General features: G+C 53.8%; 1 protein-coding gene across 1 annotated transcript in view; it reads left to right on the top strand.

Moving 5' to 3' along the window:
* Positions 1 to 18,345, top strand: part of LOC133354401 (ankyrin repeat domain-containing protein 17-like) — a 102,046-nt gene that overhangs the window by 66,175 nt on the left and 17,526 nt on the right. The window contains 14 exon segments of the mRNA XM_061571209.1: positions 157 to 394; positions 928 to 1,119; positions 7,854 to 7,927; positions 7,929 to 7,964; positions 8,662 to 8,749; positions 9,894 to 10,021; positions 11,150 to 11,293; positions 12,152 to 12,254; positions 13,257 to 14,111; positions 14,560 to 14,928; positions 15,823 to 15,974; positions 17,119 to 17,230; positions 17,678 to 17,823; positions 18,096 to 18,244. Of these exon segments, the coding sequence (XP_061427193.1) occupies positions 157 to 394; positions 928 to 1,119; positions 7,854 to 7,927; positions 7,929 to 7,964; positions 8,662 to 8,749; positions 9,894 to 10,021; positions 11,150 to 11,293; positions 12,152 to 12,254; positions 13,257 to 14,111; positions 14,560 to 14,928; positions 15,823 to 15,974; positions 17,119 to 17,230; positions 17,678 to 17,823; positions 18,096 to 18,244 (2,786 nt within the window).

Here is an 18,345-nt window from a genome sequence, read left to right on the forward strand (position 1 = left end):
CCTCTCGCTGTGGTATTCTGACCCGCGCGTGTTGTTGCAATGAAAGAAAGATTCCTTGCCGTCATCGACAAGGGCAGGGCCCATTTCCCGGCGTCACGGCCCAAATTTTGCCAAAATGTTGAAATGGTTTGCGTCGCGTCCATCCCCTGCTTGCAGGACGGGCACGTGGAGGTGGCGCGGCTGCTGCTGGAGAGCGGCGCGCAGGTCAACATGCCGGCCGACTCGTTCGAGTCTCCACTCACGCTGGCAGCGTGCGGCGGGCACGTGGAGCTGGCGGCGCTGCTCATCGAGAGGGGGGCCAACCTGGAGGAGGTGAACGACGAGGGCTACACGCCGCTGATGGAGGCCGCCCGCGAGGGCCACGAGGAGATGGTCGCCCTGCTGCTCGCGCAAGGTGAGATCGCGCGCCGACGTCGGGATTCTCTCGGGAGGAGCTGGGTGTGCCGGGCCGGCTCGCTTCACGTCGTCCACGCTGTGTTTTCACCACCGCGCTAGAGGTCGCAACAACAAAACTCGCGCGCTCGCTCGCCAATGGCACTGCGGTGGCCTTTCGCGCTGCGCACGCCAGTCTGCTGGCTGATATGCGTAGATTTGTGTTCGTCGCCCCAATAAATGACTTGGACAACAAAGAATGAGCGGCCGATGTATAAGGACTTTTCTCTGCCTGTACAACAGCGCGGTGTTACCTTAACACGTAGGTTTTTCAGCCAATAGGATTCGTTATTGAATTGATAAATTTGTGAGAATTATGGCTCGAACGGTGACAATTGGCTTGTTGAACGCTTGTACGCATGATAATTAAATTTTCGTGGTCTTGTTGGGGTGGTGGGGAGAGAGAGCCTTACGACATAAATTTGGCCTCGGTGTTCCCCCCGGGGCTCCCCCGTAACTGGTACTGTGTTTTGCTCGCTCGCCCGCCGCCCCCAGGCGCAAACATCAACGCGCAGACGGAGGAGACGCAGGAGACGGCGCTCACCTTGGCGTGCTGCGGCGGCTTCCTGGAGGTGGCCGACTTCCTCATCAAGGCGGGAGCCGACCTGGAGCTGGGCTGCTCCACGCCGCTCATGGAGGCCGCCCAGGAGGGCCACCTGGAGCTCGTCAAGTACCTCCTCGCCGCAGGTAGCCGTCGCCCCACTCACCCCCCCCCCCCCCCCCGTCCATCTGAGAGGTCACTTCCTGTGTTTTCACATAAACTACGAAAGCTCGAAACTGTTTGTCTTGAGACTAGGACCTCGGGGGGGGCAGGCATCGATGCATCGATTCTTGGAATCACTTCTTTTGTTAAATCTCAAGACCTGTACGTGTCTATGTGTGTGCGTGTAAGACTATTTTGTTGCGCATTATACGAGTGTAACGGCGTGAGTGACGTATTACACACAGGATGAAATCACAAAAAAGCAAACGAATGAGATGGTAGGAGAAAGAAGATTTTTGTTATTAAATCGTGGCAATGCACAGAATTGCTGGGGAGGCAGTCATTATAAAATGCTTTCATGGCACACTGCTTAGCAATACCATTGTTCTATCTTTATAGCTGCTGGGCACTCTTGGTAACAGAATACTTTCACAAAAGCATTTTCATGAAGACACAAACAAAAACGAGGCAACCTCATGTTACGTACCAGGACTAGGCTTGTCCGGCTGACGTAATGGACCGGCTTGCCAGCTCCGTTGTTGTTGTTGTGTTGCCTGATATATGTGTGCTTCTCGTGTCTGTTTGCAAAAGTCCTTTTTCCAGTTGACCGAGCAGTGTCAAAATTGTGTGGTCTCAAATATCAAAATTGTGTGGCCTCAAATAGTACTTTTCATACAGCTTTGTCAGCTGAACACTTAATAATTTATTATGTTTTATTTTTATTATTTTATTACTTCCCTTCTACGTGACTTTACCGAAAGAACTAAGAAGATGAATCCCTGCAGTCACGAAAGCTTTAAATCGAAATTTAATAATACGTTGATTAACTACATTTCTTTCGTGGATTCTACATTTCTAAATGATTTGCCATTCGTGTGAGCCCGCATGGACACTTGAAAAAAACAAAGGAACGAAATCTGAAAAGTGTGAAAAATAACGATCGTAATTTGCATCGGATGTAGCGCAACCCCCTCCCCCCCACATAGTCCGTGACATGTCAGTTCGCTTTGCATCTCTTCTTCTTGGTTCTTTCGGTAAAGTCACGTAGAAGGGAAATAATAAAATAATAAGAATTTAACGTAATAAAATAATTCTCACGACGTTTCGGCCACAAAGCCATTCAGACGCTGTCTTTCTGACAGACCTGTTTTTCATCTGAGGACGGCTGCTTGCGTTGTGGCCGAAACGTCGTGAGAATTATTTAATTATATGAAAAATTTTTTTTTTATTATTTCCCTTCTACGTGACTTTACCGAAAGTACCAAGAAGATAAATCCCTGCAATCACGAAAGCTTTAAATCGAAATCGCATCTCATCTCAACACATGTGAAGGGGCGCGCACGGCCAGTGGCAGCAGCTGTCCCCGTGCTGCACAGTTTGGGCAGCACCTGACTTGTAAACGGGAACTTTTTGTCCCTTTTGGTAGGGGGCGACGATTGCCGCTCTGTGCAAATCACCAGTTTGAGGGAGCTGCGCGCAGATGCTGTGGGAAGAAGGGATGTGGACATGCCATCGGTGCAGGGCAGCGAGGGTTAGAGGCAGACAGAGGGCGCGAGGTGAGAGGATGCGGTGGAGTGAGGGTCGGGAGAGACTGGAGAGTAGTGGGTGTAGAAAGAAGCACGTGGAGAGAGAAAATATCCTTGCAGCTGTAATGGGACTCATGACTGAGAAGAACCTCCGTAGATTGCCTGGACTCTGCATGCACGACAATCGCAAATAGTAATCTGTTAATCGTGACAACAAATGATGACAATTAATCGAAGAGCGGAGCGGGTAATTGTTTCATACGCTTATGTTGTGGTTGTTTGCGCGCGTTATCGTGCAGTTAATATTCCGCAAACAATGCCCCTTTTGTGAATCGCAGTGGGGAAATTACAATGTGGTATTCCCAAGAAGGCAAGTAAAATTAATAGATGAATGGATTCCAAACAGAGCTGAATTGTTGTTTTCCTACACTCCCTTCTGCTGTGCCACGCTCTGCCGCCTGATCTGTGTGTAGTGTATGTACGATCTGTGCATGTGGCGCATCGTGTGCACCGCGGGGTGCGCTGCCTTGCACGTGATGTATGATCGTGCCGTGGGTTGTTGGAGGCCGCCCAGGAGCCACCCCCACAGCCTCCCACCTCTCACATTCACCCCGGTGCCTTGGCGGGGGACGATGACACCCCAGAGCGTCTGGTTTTCACTGCACCATTGCACAAAGCAACGCAGCATTTGTTTAGAAATACGATATAAGCGCTGGCGTCGGTGCAGAGACTGAGTGACGTATTTAAATAAGCGGACAATATGCTCCCTTGCCAAAACCTGTCTCCACACATGAAACAAAAATACGTTTTACACTTCTCATCAGCCACACGCTCTACCCTGGGAGTTAAATAGCCTCGGCAGTGACGGTTCAACACAAGCAAGCTTTGGACAGGTTTCGACATCCAACGTCTCGTCCAGCAGTCACGCCCGCCCAAACCAATGTTGGTCAACTGCCAGATGTCCATAGGCTGACCAATACAATGCACAACATAATAATTTGCGTTGTGGAGAATGTGAAGGACTAAATCGTAGACAAGATGCCTCCCCTACAAATAGATTCTTCCATGAAGCTGATTGTCTCTACAAATTACCTTTATTTACCTGCAGATCACGCAATAGAAATATGCACAGCAACATCTCTCCCCCTGCCGTGAAACCCAGCAGGGGGCTTCCTTCGTGGTGGCCCTGCGCTACGGGAAGGGGAGCACGAATACCCAGAGCGTGCTTCATAACCCTCGATACTTTGTGTATTTATGCAGAGCACGGCAAGATGTGCGTTGTGCACAGCCCTGGGGGGGGAGAGCTGGGGCTGCTTTGCACAGAAGCGAGCGATCTGCATTGTAACTGGTCCGTGGGCGCATCTGATAAGCCGGTGCAACTACACACTGGCCTAGGCAGACCGGGTTTTCCTTTGTGCGGCAGCACATCTGATAGGCTTACTTACCCAAGAATGCGTCGGGGGAGGGGGGTGGGGGCTTATGCGCACATTTCCTTGAATTGCTACCCTGTCTCATCGAAAATAAGTCGAGCAAGGTCTCTTGCTATGTGTGTGCATCACACATTGTATGCGGAGAAAGCCCCCATGTCGTTCCGTCTCGAGACGAAGGGAGAGTTCACAACCCAGGTAGGCTGCCGCAAAGCAGGAACAACATAGCGGCGTTTGGACGACTTGCTGCTGCTGCAGCGCCACCACCACCACTCGAGTTGCCCACTTAATGACTCTAGAATGCGTGGTATGCAAAACGAACATTCCAGACGATCAGACAAAGGGCTGACTGTGTCGGGATCGTTTCTCCCCCTCTCTCTCACACACCGGGCAGGCTGCGCGCGCCCAAGGCGTCTGTATTCTGCGACGGTCAAAACGCGGCCGTTGTGCCCGTTCACAATGCGATCATCGAATACGGCGTTTTGGCGCAGTTGACGAAGCCTCGCCGTTCGGTAGGGGATGGCGCTTGACGAGTATTGACCCGCAAGCGTGACCAGACGGCTCGTTTAGTTGGCAGCCTTCCCCCCCCCGGCACCACATTTTCCTTTGCATTGTCACCGTCTTTGTAACTGGAGAGCGACCTATTTTTAAAACCTTCACCCGGGCGGCAGCACGAGTTGGGTTGTCGCCGGCACCGAAAGGCGGCGGCGGCAGCGGCGGCGGAGGTTGCTCTGCCAGTGCCAGGTGGTGACGTGGCCATTGGTGAGGCGCTGACGCAGGCGCTGGTTTACAGGGCTGTGCCCCCGATGAGATTTCTGTGGTAATTAATCGCCATAGAATAACAAACAAAACCCCCCCACGCCCTTCAGCCGGCAGGAGCGCTGGGATATCATTACTTGTAACGTTTGACCGTGTGTCAAATATTTGTCACTTCAAAACAACCTTGCTTAAATCAGCGGCTGCCCAACAGGAAATTAAATGAAGAAATAACGTGATGTACAGCACTTTGTCACAGTCCACTGCGGCGTTAAGACCTCTCCAAGCCATTGCAGGTCATGGTGTTTTTAAAAACCATGCTTCAGCACGTTGGTCAATGCAGGTTGTTGAAGTGGGTGGCAGCCCAAGACCGCTTCAGATGCCGTTACCGGGAATCGAACTCGGGTCACTGCATCCGGAGCGTGGAGCTCCAACCGCTCTCCAGCTTGTATTGTCGGTCACGTGTTCGCATTTTTCTTACGTCAACCCAACCTTCCGCCAATCGCCGTCACGGCAGCAACGGCAGGGCAAGAGGAAGTAAAAGGAAATACATTGTTGATTTAGTGAAGTGGCAGTGTTGACTCTGGATTAGAGGAGCCGGTTTTCTGCAGGTGTTTGTGTTTACTATCAGTCGGCAGCATGCGAATAATGACTCGGCACTTGTGCGTGTTTGGTGCCCCTTTGCCGTGTCATTTTCCACGTCTACACTCGGGCGGGGGGGGGGGTAACTCAATATCGCGCGTTGTTCCGTGTACGGCGATAACAGGAGCGCCACCCGGGCAAAAAGTGTGCCCTGACCCCTCTCTAAGCTGTTGCGTCAGTCTTCCCGAGCCTATTGCAAGCGGCTTGCGCTGGACACATTATTTAGCACGATGGTGGCTGATGGACGAGACTGGAATGGCAACCAAAGGAGAGAAATGTGCCCGAGAAAAGTGACGACCGTTGAAATGTATGGATCGTGGCATCGCTGGAGCACTCGAGGGATCGTAATGGCTTGGAGAGACCTTCATCGAGCAGTGGATCGACCATGGGGTGATGAGGATGATTATGAAAAGTCATTGAAACAAAAGCCTCTTTTGCAAGGAAGTCTTGGCACAAACAACAAAAGGCTGTACGGAAAAGCCAACAGTGCAATCAGAAAAATCAATACACAAGGACACACAGGCGCTGGGCACCTCACACTTGCCCACTGTGGTCAACGTGCCCTGCTCGCAGTGGACACGAGAAAACAACAGCCAGCTTCTCCACACCGATCGTGTGCGCCGTGACAGGTGGAGAGGCATGAGTAAATGTGTACACCGTGGCACTCGCAAACCTATGCCAGATAGCCACAACACTGTCCGAACAACTTAACAAAAGGCACGATTTGTCATTTTCAAAGTTGCAAATGACAATGATCGCTGTTCTCTTCACAAATGTTGGCTGCGAAGAGCTGACCTGGCGGGTTCTGGTGCCCAGCTTTCTCTTCTCTTGACACAAGCGAGAGGAGTATTTCGCAAGGGCGCGCCCCTTGCCTTAGCGGCAGTCTTGGGGGCATTGTCAAAGCAGCGGTCTGCCGTGAGGCCTCCTCCCATCAGAGGGCTTTCCCCTCCGTCCAGCTTGGAGAGAAACGTTTCCTCTTACCAGGCAAGAAGGCCAAACGTAGATTCGCGGGCTTTTCATCATCGGTCCCTCAGATTCGCGACATCCCGGACGTTAAGCCAACATTATTTGCGCTTCTTTTAGCCGATGTTTAATCGGGCTTTTGGTAGCACATTGATTGCCGGTGGCTGCGGTTTTACCCAGTGCACGCGCACAGCCTGCTTGCGGCATATGCACTTTGTTGTTGGTGAGAGCAAAGCGAATCTACCTTGGGACTAAAATCACGTGCATTGCACCCACTAAGCAGGGCTTTAGTCTGGATGGAGCTTGGATGGGCGGCCATCACGCACGACAAGTGGGCGTCGTGGGCATCAGAGGGGGCAGGGAAGGAAAAAAACCCGTTCTGCCCCTCGACCCATGTGGGTGAAGTATGGTCAAAACGTTGATTATGAACAAAACAACGCTCACTGCCTGCACCGCATTGAGGATGCGCTCGTCCAAGGAGTGGATTCACGATCGCGCCGTGCCACGTGCGAATCTGGAAAGAGCCCGGTGTGGAGTGGTCGAGTGGTTTGCGTCATGTATTGCACGGAGGACTTGCAGAATCCACCGGTGTCATACATCTGTGTATTCACATGATCCACGCGCACGTTCACACAGGCCTCAGGCCTCTTGTCAATCCACTGCTGGATGAGGACGTCCCCATGCTGTGCAGGCCACGGGGGTTATATGACCATACGTCACCACGCTGATCAGGACTGGTTGGTAAAGGCAGAGAGCTTGGAGCTTGGTACAGGACAACGATAGATTTGCTGCCCACTGAGTTAATTCCCGTTGCTGCCCCAGAGCAACCTGTTGTGTACTGGGTGGTCGCCCACCCCAGCGGCTATGCTGGCTCATCCGGGCTTGAAAACGGGCACCCCGTTACGGACATCAAAGACCGGACTCACAGATGTCTTGGTGTATTTGTATTATAAATAGTTAACAAGTGAGGAGTAATCATGTATGTGCTTGGATTATGCAACTCTTTCCAACAACCCTTTGTGTTCACAACTATTTAATTAGTGTTGAAGCCAACGGTACTGTTGGGGCAGAATGCATTGTCGTGTTTTAAATGGGTCCTTTCGCTCTGGGTTTTATCACCGAAGTTTTTGCGCAAAGTTTTTGTTTTAATGTCGTGGGTTTTCTCGTGGGGGGGGGGGGGGGTGGTGTGCGCTTGACTTAATAACAGCAACACAACTCGACACTCGTGTTTTGTTCTCATCGGCTCTTCCTTGGCGAGAGTTCCAGCGCCCGCTGGCCCTCTCGGACAACGCCGCTAACCTCCGTTGGCGACCGTTGCCAAACGAGGCGTCAACAGCTCCCCCTTTGTTTGACGCCGCGCCCGCCATCCCTGTCCCGTGCGTGCCGCGTGTGCGCGCGAGACAGGGGCCAACGTGCACGCGACGACGGCCACGGGCGACACGGCGCTCACGTACGCCTGCGAGAACGGCCACACCGACTGTGGCCGACCTCCTGCTGCAAGCCGGCGCCGACCTGGTGAGGCCACGATCCGGCCACGCGGCGGTGAAGTCGAAATCCGACGCTTTCTCCATCCCCCATCTTTGCCTGATTTTATTTTATTTGTTGACGGGAGAAAGAAACATTCAGCCGTAAGCTGTTTTACGACAATGACTCGCAGAGGGCCTTTGTGAATGGGAAGAAAAAGGAACTGCAGCAAATACATATTAATATTGCAAACACTTGAGTGGTAAACACATTTGATGAAAACAACATTCAAGTCTTGCACCGTTCACTACAATGGCAGGGTGGTGATTCACATTCACACTGAAGGCATGAAACGGTTAACCACGTGTTCAGGGATGCAGTGCATTACAGAAATATAACGCCCAATTGCATGGGGTTCGCTTACCACTTGTGCAAGAGACGATGAGGGGAAACGATGGGGAACCCATCACAGCAACAGGAGAATGCTGAATACTAACCTGCAGATGATTAACTTTTTTATTACCAAGTTGCCCCCTATTGTGATAATTCGGCAGTACCCTCCTGCAAAAGATTATTGGGACTCGGAAAAGTTTTGTTGGGGAAACGAGCGTTAACTATGAAAATAAAAAAACTTGACTTCTCGGACAAATCTGTTCGACTCGGGGTCAACCGGGGTCACCTGGGATCGCCCAGGGTGCGTTCGCGTCGCACGCGAGTGAGAAGTAAAGCGTGCCGCGCCGTCCCGCAGGAGCACGAGTCGGAGGGCGGCCGCACGCCGCTCATGAAGGCGGCGCGGGCCGGACACGTGTGCACCGTGCAGTTCCTCATCAGCAAGGGTGAGTGCGAGCGTCGGGGAGACCCCCGCCACCGTGTGCACTCAATAAATGGGCAGCCGCCACCCTCCGCCAAGCGGCAGCGACGTCACCCGCGGCACGCTTGCACCAGGCTAGGTGCGCTATGCGGCCGTCTAAAGTGCGGATGGCTCGCTGCTGGCAGGAGGGGGTCCCCAAGACAGACCCAGGTGCTAGAGATGACAGGCAGATGACTGCTACCCATTATGCCAACTTTGTTGCGTTTTAGCCGGTCCTATACTTGGGCTGACGTCTGGATAATAGCCTTTGCCGCATCATAGGCAAATTCAATTCCAAGTCAGGTGACTGGGTTTGTAGCGATGTTCCACAACGCTGCCCATGCCACCCCCCACCTCTTAATATCGAGATGGATGGTTGGCAAATGTTTCCTTTGCGGTGATTCTGACCTGCGAAACGAGTGTTATTTTGTTCCGTGAAATTGTTTTGCTTTGTGCACGGCCAACTTCCTGACCCTGAATTAAAAACAGAAGTCTTAAATGTTGCGTGCCAAAATGAAGTTGGAAGCTTAAAATAGTATTTTTATACATTGTGCAAATGAAGTCCGACCCCAGAGTAATGATGAACAGTTTATTTAGAATCGCCCTGTGAGCTCAGAAGTTCTTGAATCGGGTTTCATCAACAAAACAAAAAAACTGTTAAATTAGAAACACGTTTGCAACAGGTTACAAAATTTTTAAATACAATAAATACAGCAATGAAAAAAGTTAACAAATTAAAAAAAATTACAATACATTACTTAATTAGAAATTAAATATTTAACTTAATAGAATTTTGATATTATGGAAACATATTGTAAAATAGTGCCTCTAGAGTGACGAATAAGATTCGATAAAATATTGCAAAACATGGAATCGAAACGCCTTTGGTGAAATAGTTCTCCTGCGCAAACAACAAATTTGAAGTAACACTAGTAATCATAACAATCGCCATGATGGTCCCAACCACTTTTTGCCCATTTCGTCAGAACAAACCAACCGCAGTCCTGCTGTTGGGACGTTTTCTTTTTTGGCAATAACGCCGGCCGTGTTTTGTCACCCGCCTCCGCGTGGCCGCCGCCTGTGCACCCCGTCGACTCTTGCCCCCCCCCCCCACGGTCTCCTGGGTGCAGGGGCAGACGTGAACCGCGCCACGGCCAACAACGACCACACGGTGCTGTCGCTGGCTTGCGCCGGCGGCCACCTCTCCGTGGTCGAGCTGCTACTGGCTCACGGCGCCGATCCCAACCACCGCCTTAAGGTAAACCGCCCGCCCGCCTTGCCCGGCTGGAACGCCGCGCCGATCGGCACGCGCCGCAAACGCCCGTCGCCCTCTGCACGCGTTCCCCAATGAGTCGCGCCTGCCCGTGCCTGCACCGGCGGCAACGGCTGCGGCCGCGCCGGTGAGAAGGCGGTGACGCCGCTTGCGCCGGGCCGGCTGCGCTTCGAGACCGGCACGTGACGCGTGGAATGTTCGCTACCGGCAGGCAGTCACGGTTACAGACCCCAGGTGTTTTGGGTTAACTGATTGAGGTGACTGGCAGATGAACCACCTGTGTTCCCCACTGCCAGCAAACACTTATACATGCGCGTGCGCGTGCACACACATCTGAACTTGCGCACACAAAGGCCCCGCGCTGTCATGCGGCCTTCATCCAACGACAGTGTCAAGTTACAGCCCCCGTGCTTGGCCGTCCCAATTAGCCCATGTGTCCAAGGGTCCATTGCTGCCAGGGCAGCTGTATTCCATACTCCCACGTGGATACACTCACGTACACATATGTGCACATGCGCACACAGCTTTGCAGATATAAATCGCTAGACAGTTTGTGCGTTACGAGGTTGCAATGATTAGAACGACTAATTAGCAGGCTCCTGCTGAGTGAACGGCGGTTGAATTCATCTTTGTTCGTGCTGAATTTACAGCAAAGCACAAAAATTATACAAATGGAAATGCTGTTTCCTAAGTTGATGGTGGTAACTGGTATCGCAATGAACCTCATTGTGTACAATTTTATATCGTGGCAACCGTACTTGAATCATGCCTGTAGGAATACACTTTGATGAATATGTGGCAATGCTCGTGATTGGTGGCTGGTGAGTGCTGAGTGAGTGAGTGGTTGAGTGAGTGAGTGAGTGGTTGAGTGAGTGAGTGGTTGAGTGAGTGAGTCAGTGGTTAGTGAGTGAGTGAGTGGTTAGTTGAGTGAGTGAGTGGTTAGTTGAGTGAGTGAGTGGTTAGTTTAGTGAGTGAGTGGTTAGTTGAGTGAGTCAGTGGTTGCTGCTGTAACCTGCACTGTGGTGCTTGATGAGACGAAACGGTGATTCTGGTCGACCGACTCCCCGGCAGCGAAGTCCAATCGCCGTTTGTTCCGTGTCCTCTGTCCCGCAGGACGGCTCCACAATGCTCATTGAAGCAGCCAAAGGCGGCCACACGAGCGTGGTGTGCTACTTGATCGACTACCCGCACAACCTGCTCTCTGCCTCGCCCCCCGAGGCCCCCCAACTCACCCCCCCTCCCCAGGACCAGGGGCAGGTTGGTGCTCCCATCTTTGTACGTATGCCGCACACCAAGCCCACACTTCCATTAGCGTCCTTGAGGTGTGTGGGTTCAGGTGTGTGAGGTCCAGTAGTTGTGTTTGATTCAGTAGTTGTGTTAGGATTAGACGGTGGCTCAAGTAGAGGGGGGGTTCGATTGCCTGGGTGAGATTGTGCGGGTTCAGGGTGGGATGTTGGATCTGTGGGTTCAGGTGTGTGGGTTGACACATGGGGCTGGGTGTCAGGCTCGGGCTGAGGGTTGAACTGTTTGTGTTTCGGAGTGTCGGTCCGTGCCCGTCTTCCTGCTCCGTTGGATGTTGTTCGTGAACTATCTTTTTTGCTGGGTAGACTTGGTTTGTAACGGGATATCAATAAGATATTATTCTCATGTTTCTTTTGTTATTGTTTTGGAACGCTGGAAATTTAATTTCAAATGTGTTCCCTTAGCATTCTGCTCAGGAGTAATACAATTAAATAAAAATGAAATTTTTACCCAACTGGGCAAGCCTCTGTAGAGGAGACCTGACGCATTAATTCGGAGTAAAACGTCACGGTTATCATTTTTTTTACGTCAACGTTGCTATTCAGCGATGCCGTTCCGTCCCGGCCTGCGTGACATTGGCTGCACCAGATTATGCACTGCTCGCGCAAAAACACAGTCGGGAACAAAACATCTGCAAACGGCTCGGCGGGGAACCGAAGAACTCGCGTTGACCCTCAACGCAGATGGGGGGGAGACCCTTGAGCTCTCCAGCACCTTGTGGGCTTCCCAGAGAGAGAGGCTTTATTGGGCTCTTGTCATTGCTGCTGCTGCGTTGGGTTTTCAAGGTGTCCGGGTTTCTCTGACCTTACCCAGGCCCCGCGGGTGCCCATGCAGGCCCTGCCCATGGTGGTTCCGCCCCAGGAACCCGACAAGCCGCCCAACGACCTCCAGCAGAACCTGCCGGCGCGAGGAAAAGGTAGTGCCCCGGAGCGTTTCCCTGTCGCGGCAGCCGTCTTTTGGGGGGTGCACCGCTTGTTCTCACGATTGGAGCGCGCGTCCCGATTCAAGAATAGAGTTTCACGCCTCTCGTGGCTGCAGAGGTCATGCAGACTAATCACAACGACGCATCTCATCTTGCCCAGTCAGAGGCCCCGTTGTTGCGTGGGAACGGCTGCCCACGTGTTTCTCTCCGACGCCCTCTTCTCTCGTCACGTCGGCTGTGCGCTCGTATCTCGGTCCACCACGTCTTTCCACCTCAACCCGCAGTCTCCCGCTCTGCTCTGCCTGCCCTGCACCTGCAGTGTCTCGCTGGCCCTTATAATTGCGTCTTGCGTCTTGGACATGAAACATGGCTGAATAAAAGCAATTTTATTCTTACGTCGGTCTGGGAGCGATGGTGTCAAACTAAAGCGCCGTTTTGCTAATTCATCCGCGCCCATTATTGGGGAGAAACTTTATGTACGTGTGAACTTCTTTCACACTGTATGTAGCCAAACGTGCTAATCGGAGGTTATAATTTGTGAGCGGTTATAACCGCTGGAACTTACAGCGAATGGACATTTTAAAGAATGGAAATATTTAAATACCGTGTACCCAATTATTGGAATTGGTTGCTTTCAATATTTTTTCATTAAAGCCCTCCTTTACATTATTTTCTAAATATGCATCATTATTTGTATATATTAACGAGTGTCTTTTAGCTTACAAGGTTTACATAACTACTCGCATTTCATCTGGCTGCCGAAGCCACGAAAAGCATCTGCTTTTCAGTTGCGCCGAGGTGTAGTTTGATGGTCCCGTTCGGCGAGGCCTATCAAAGGTAGGGTTTTGTCAAACGGTGATGCAGCAAAGCCGGTCATGTTGTTGACGTGTGGGGCTCCGTGACGACCACGCGTCGGTGCGAGCGCGAACACGTGACTGGTAACTGTGGTCCTCACTCGCGGACTTCCTTTCTGTCAACCCCCCCCCCCTCTCTAAGCTCCGGCAAAGCCCAAGCCCGGTGCCGGTCCACCTTTGCCGGCGCCCAGCCCCGTCCCACCCAACCCTGACGTGGCCGCTACCGCCGCAGGAGGCTGCTGCTGCCACGTCCACACGCGGGCGCACCAGGCGGCGGCTGCGGCGGCGGCGGTGGCGGCCGGGGGCGCCCACCACACCGCCGCGCCGGCGGGGGTCCCGGGCGGCGGCGGCGGAGGCGGCGGTGGTGGCGGTGGAGCCGGCGGCGGCGGAACCGGAGGGCACGCGCAACAGTCACCCGAGCGCATCGTGGAGGAGGCGCAGGGCAAGCTGACGGAGCTGGAGCAACGGATCCGCGAGGCCATCGAGAAGAACGCGCAGCTGCAGTCGCTGGAGCTGGCGCAGGCGGAGCAGCTGACGCGCGAGCGCATCGAGGAGCTGAGCCGCACGCGCGAGGAGCAGATCCAGAAGAAGCAGCGCATCCTGGAGGAGCTGCAGCGTGTGGAGCGCGAGCTGCAGCTCAAGACGCAGCAGCAGCTCAAGAAGCAGTACCTGGAGGCCAAGGCGCAGCGGCAGGCGCTTCTGCAGCAGCAGCAACAGCTGCAGCAGCAGCAGCAGCCGGGGGGGGCGACGGGCGCCGCAGCAACCGCGCCCCCCAATGGCGCGGCCGTTCAAACGCCGCCTCAGCAGACGCCGCAGCAAATCCAGCTCCACTTGCACCAGCAGCAGCAGCTGCAGCAGTTGCAGCAGCAATTGCAGCAACAGCAGCAGCACCTGCAGCTGCAGCAGCAACTGTTGCAACAGCAGCTCCAGCAGCAGCAGCTGTTGCAGCAACAGATGCAACAGCAGATCCAGCAGCAGCAGCAGCAGGAGTCCACAGGTGTGTTGGAATCGATGAGTCGCTCACGACACACACAGTACAGACGGGTATTTAGAGATGTTTGATGGAAGGGGTACTGCCATGGTGTCACGGTCAGCAGCGCACACGGGGCTTGCAATGCAGAGGTCGCCGGTTCGATCTCCTGACGCTTGAGTTGAGATTGGCTCAAGTTTCTTAAATCCCCTGCCTTTGTCGACCCAGCAATATAAAGAGTACGCCGCTGTTAGATGACTTGGCAGGCCTTGTGTGCAGCGTATAATGTGTGTACTCCCACCTCTTGCATGACGCCTGGCCAGAGTGGAAGTGGAGGCCAATCTACCTTCTTGATTGGAGGCCCTTCTGCCAGCAGTGGCACTTGCGCGTGATAGCAGGGCTGCACCTTTACCGCTGGCCTATGTCTAGATTTGAACGAAAGTCCGCCGGGTGTGTTACTCTGTGACGTGCGCAGGCGGCACAACCACCCCGGAAACCGCCTACGCCCGCCTGGCGCAAATGGAAGCCATCTTGCCCAGGGAAGACGGCTCGCCCGCTCACCAGCACCAGCACCTGCCTCTCACGGCCGGCGGGGCGGCGGTTCCAGGGGGCGGCGGCGGCACCGGCGGCCTCCCCGCGGGCTTCGTGTCCCTGCACACGGCGCAGCCGCCCGGCGGCGCCGCCCCCTTGGACGCCGCCGGCGTGCCCCCTGAGCTGGGCGGCATGGGGGTCGGAGTCGGGGTGAGCGCAACGGGGCAGCTGGTGCTGGGCGAGACGGGAGAGGGCCTCATGGTGGCGTGCCCTGCCCGCACGCTCACCGACACGCTCGGAGACATCATGGCAGGTGAGCGCACGGTTTGCCGTGGCGGTTGGACGTCTTGTCGCCAGCGTGTTTCACTGAACCGCTCTGTGGGATGGGTGTCTGGCACGTTGCCTGTTGTGCAACTCGTTGTGTGCAACTCGTTGTGTGCAACTCGTTGTGTGCGTGCTGGTGGCACCATTTAGAGGCATCCGGTGATTTCCTGATCCGTCACGATTTGGGTTTATTGCTCGACTAAAGAATCCGTTCTTTAATGTGCCATTGCCGCAGTCGTATCTGTACCATCTTGTTGTGTGCCCCATCATCTGTGCCGTCTTGTCTTTCCTGAGATGCACAGTTGATTTATTGGTTATTCCACGGCATGATCAGGTTTACTAAGACCCTCCTCCGCCTAACATAACAAAACAAATAAAATTGTCGCATATGCAAGAGTTGAACATACCAATCGCTGTTATTTCACCTCACACCTGTAAATTTAAAGAGGAGAAAAACGATGTTTCATTTTAAACTATGCCGGTCATCTTCGGGGAAAATCCAGAAAGTCGGGATGAAATTGAGGAAATCTGAATGATTGTCTTAATTCCAACCATTAGCCTAAATAATAACAATGCACAAGTTGAAGATAACCCATTACCATAGCAATATACTGCTGCATTGTGGATTTATATAGATGCTAAATGCAACCACATCAATGACACTGCAGCAGCAGTGGGCAAATGTATTGTATGGAAAGAGAAGCGGTCATATGTAGGCAGAGAAAAAACGATCAAGGTCTGCACTCGAACAGGGGCAGGGAATCGACAGCGCGGATCGCTGGGCGAAGCACATGTCGTGAGCGCGCGATTTCAGTCAATCGCTCGTGACGCACCTCTCCTCCGGAGAGCCGCGCTGACCCGCGTCGTGTCCGTCCGTCCGCAGCTGCCAGCGGCCGGCCCTCGGCCGTGGCCAACCCTCCCCCGCCGCACGGCGCCCTCGGCGGCTCCTCCTCCCAGCCGCAGACACCGGCGCCGAGCCCCATCGTGTCCCCGCCGATCCCTCACCCCTACAACCCCCTGGAGCTGGACGCACAGGTGACCATGCGCACTCCGTCCTGCGGCCGCTTCTCCAGCGGGGTGGGGAGGGGGGGCGTCTCGCCGAGTCTCGACCACTCTCCACGACGCTTTGCCGTTTTCCAGTGAACATTTAGAGACTGAATACATTGAGCTCCGTTCTGCTCCATCTGTCTGTGTCTGTCTCTGTACGTAGTGAAGATGATCCGTTGTAATCCTGATGCGCAGGTTGCAGCGTTTGACCTGGTTGATGTAGATTGCATCCATGTGTGTTGCAGGGCAGTCGCACGCTTCTGTGTGTGTGTTGACAGGATAGCCCTTTGAATTGCTGTAATTGGCATTCTGCTTGATCTGCTGATTTGTAACGGTCAGTAATATAGCTATCCTGTAGAGTGCTCATTAAAGCCACCTTTATTATTATTATTATAGTAAGCATTTACAGCCCTTTTGACAATCCACTGCTGGATGAAAGCCTCCCCATCTCGTTAGACTCGGGGGTTTATTGCCTACTTCACCACACTGGGTAATACAGGTTGGTGAAGGCCCAGGACCAGTTAATATATCACTCGGCAACTGATGTTAGCCGGGAATTGAACTCTGGTCTCCGGGTTCATGGTGCGGCATGCACACCTGGGGCACCACCACTCCATATTGGTTCGGGAAAAGGAAAATGCCTTGCTTTGGTAATGGTTCTCACGTTTCATTTCAGCCTGTTGAGAATTGTTGGTGTTTGTTCGGTAGGATTTGTTGGGATGGCTTTTGATGGAGGTGCAACACCTCGGGCTGGTGGTTAGCTGGTGGTGGGGAGCGTTGGGAGTGGGGACCGTAGCACGTATGTGTGCGTTGTGTGTCTGGGGACGTGGTGCAGCTGTTAGCACACTGACACAATCCCGGAGACCTGGGTTCGATTCCTGGCCATTGATGACACCTGTAGCATGTGGTATCTGTGCCTGTCCTGGGTTTCCGTTCGGTTGACTCGGTGCTGTAAAAGTACCTGGTGCTTTGTGCAAATATCAGAACTGCTGAGACCAAGGTGGTGTGATTGTGGCCACACCACACCCTCTTGCTCCGAGCCAGCCTTTAACAGGTGCCCGCTGATAGCACTTACCCCTGCAAGCCTTTCAGTCTAACCAGGATCTTTACCTTTGGCTTGTGCGTGACCTAGACGGAGAGCAACCACGACACCGCGCTGACGCTGGCCTGCGCCGGCGGTCACGAGGACCTGGTCACGGTGCTCATCGCCCGCGGCGCCAACATTGAGCACCGGGACAAGAAGGGTGAGCTGCACCCCACCACCGGCCCGGGGGGAGACACCGTGCTCGCACGCGGCAACCAGATCCTTGGGTTTTGAGGATTTTTCTCGGGCACTACGAACCCATCCGGCCCGTGACTTCATTCCACACGGCCCACGAGCAAATGAGGCCTGCCATTTGGCAACGGCCCGCAAACACTGTTTGTCCGTCGCTGCAAGTATCTTGGCCTCTTGGCACACTAATTGCCTATTTCAGGGGCATATTTTGGACTTGGCCACACTTGTGTTTGTAATTTTATCGTGCTCACTCACTCGCCGTCTTTCGAGTAGTTCTGAGCACACGATCAACGGAACGTGCAGTCCTCGCGTGATCAGTGAGGGATGGCAACGACTTGGGGAGGCAGTCGATGGAGCCTGTGTGATGACGACGATGAGGCACCTGGCTGATGCTGGTTTGCGCCGCGTGCTTCAGGCTTCACGCCGCTCATCCTGGCGGCGACGGCGGGACACGTGAACGTGGTGGAGCTGCTGCTGGACAACGGCGCGGACATCGAGGCGCAGTCCGAGCGGACCAAGGACACGCCGCTCTCGCTCGCCTGCTCGGGAGGCCGGCAGGAGGTGAGCGAGAGAGCCTGAGTGAGAGCGTGAGTGAGTGAGTGACAGCATGATTGTGTTTGTCTGTATTTGTGTGCTTGTGAGTGTGCGTGCTTGTGTGAGTGTGCGTGAGTGTGAGTGTGCGAGTGCATGCTTGTACTGGGGAGAGGTGACATAGTGGTGAGCGTGCTGTGCTATGAACTCAGCGACTATGTGAACCAGTCCTGGGCCTCCTCCTAGGTCGACTCGGCCTCAAATTAGTTCCTTCCCCGCCGTGTGCCGTGCCGCTTGCTTAGGTGGTGGAGCTGCTGATCGCGCGCGGAGCCAACAAGGAGCACCGCAACGTGTCGGACTACACGCCGCTGAGCCTCGCCGCCTCCGGGGGCTACGTCAACATCATCAAGATCCTGCTCAACGCCGGCGCAGAGATTCAACTCCCGGTGCGGTGCCCTCACCACACGCGGACAACACCCATCCCCTTCGCTCCTCTCTTATGCCTCAGTTCTCTTCGTCGTGGCTTGGCTCAGGCTTGGCTCTGGCCCAAGT

This window comes from Lethenteron reissneri, chromosome 47, assembly GCF_015708825.2.
Source record: "Lethenteron reissneri isolate LAM-NWPU_2019-01 chromosome 47, ASM1570882v1, whole genome shotgun sequence".
Lineage (NCBI taxonomy): Eukaryota > Metazoa > Chordata > Hyperoartia > Petromyzontiformes > Petromyzontidae > Lethenteron > Lethenteron reissneri.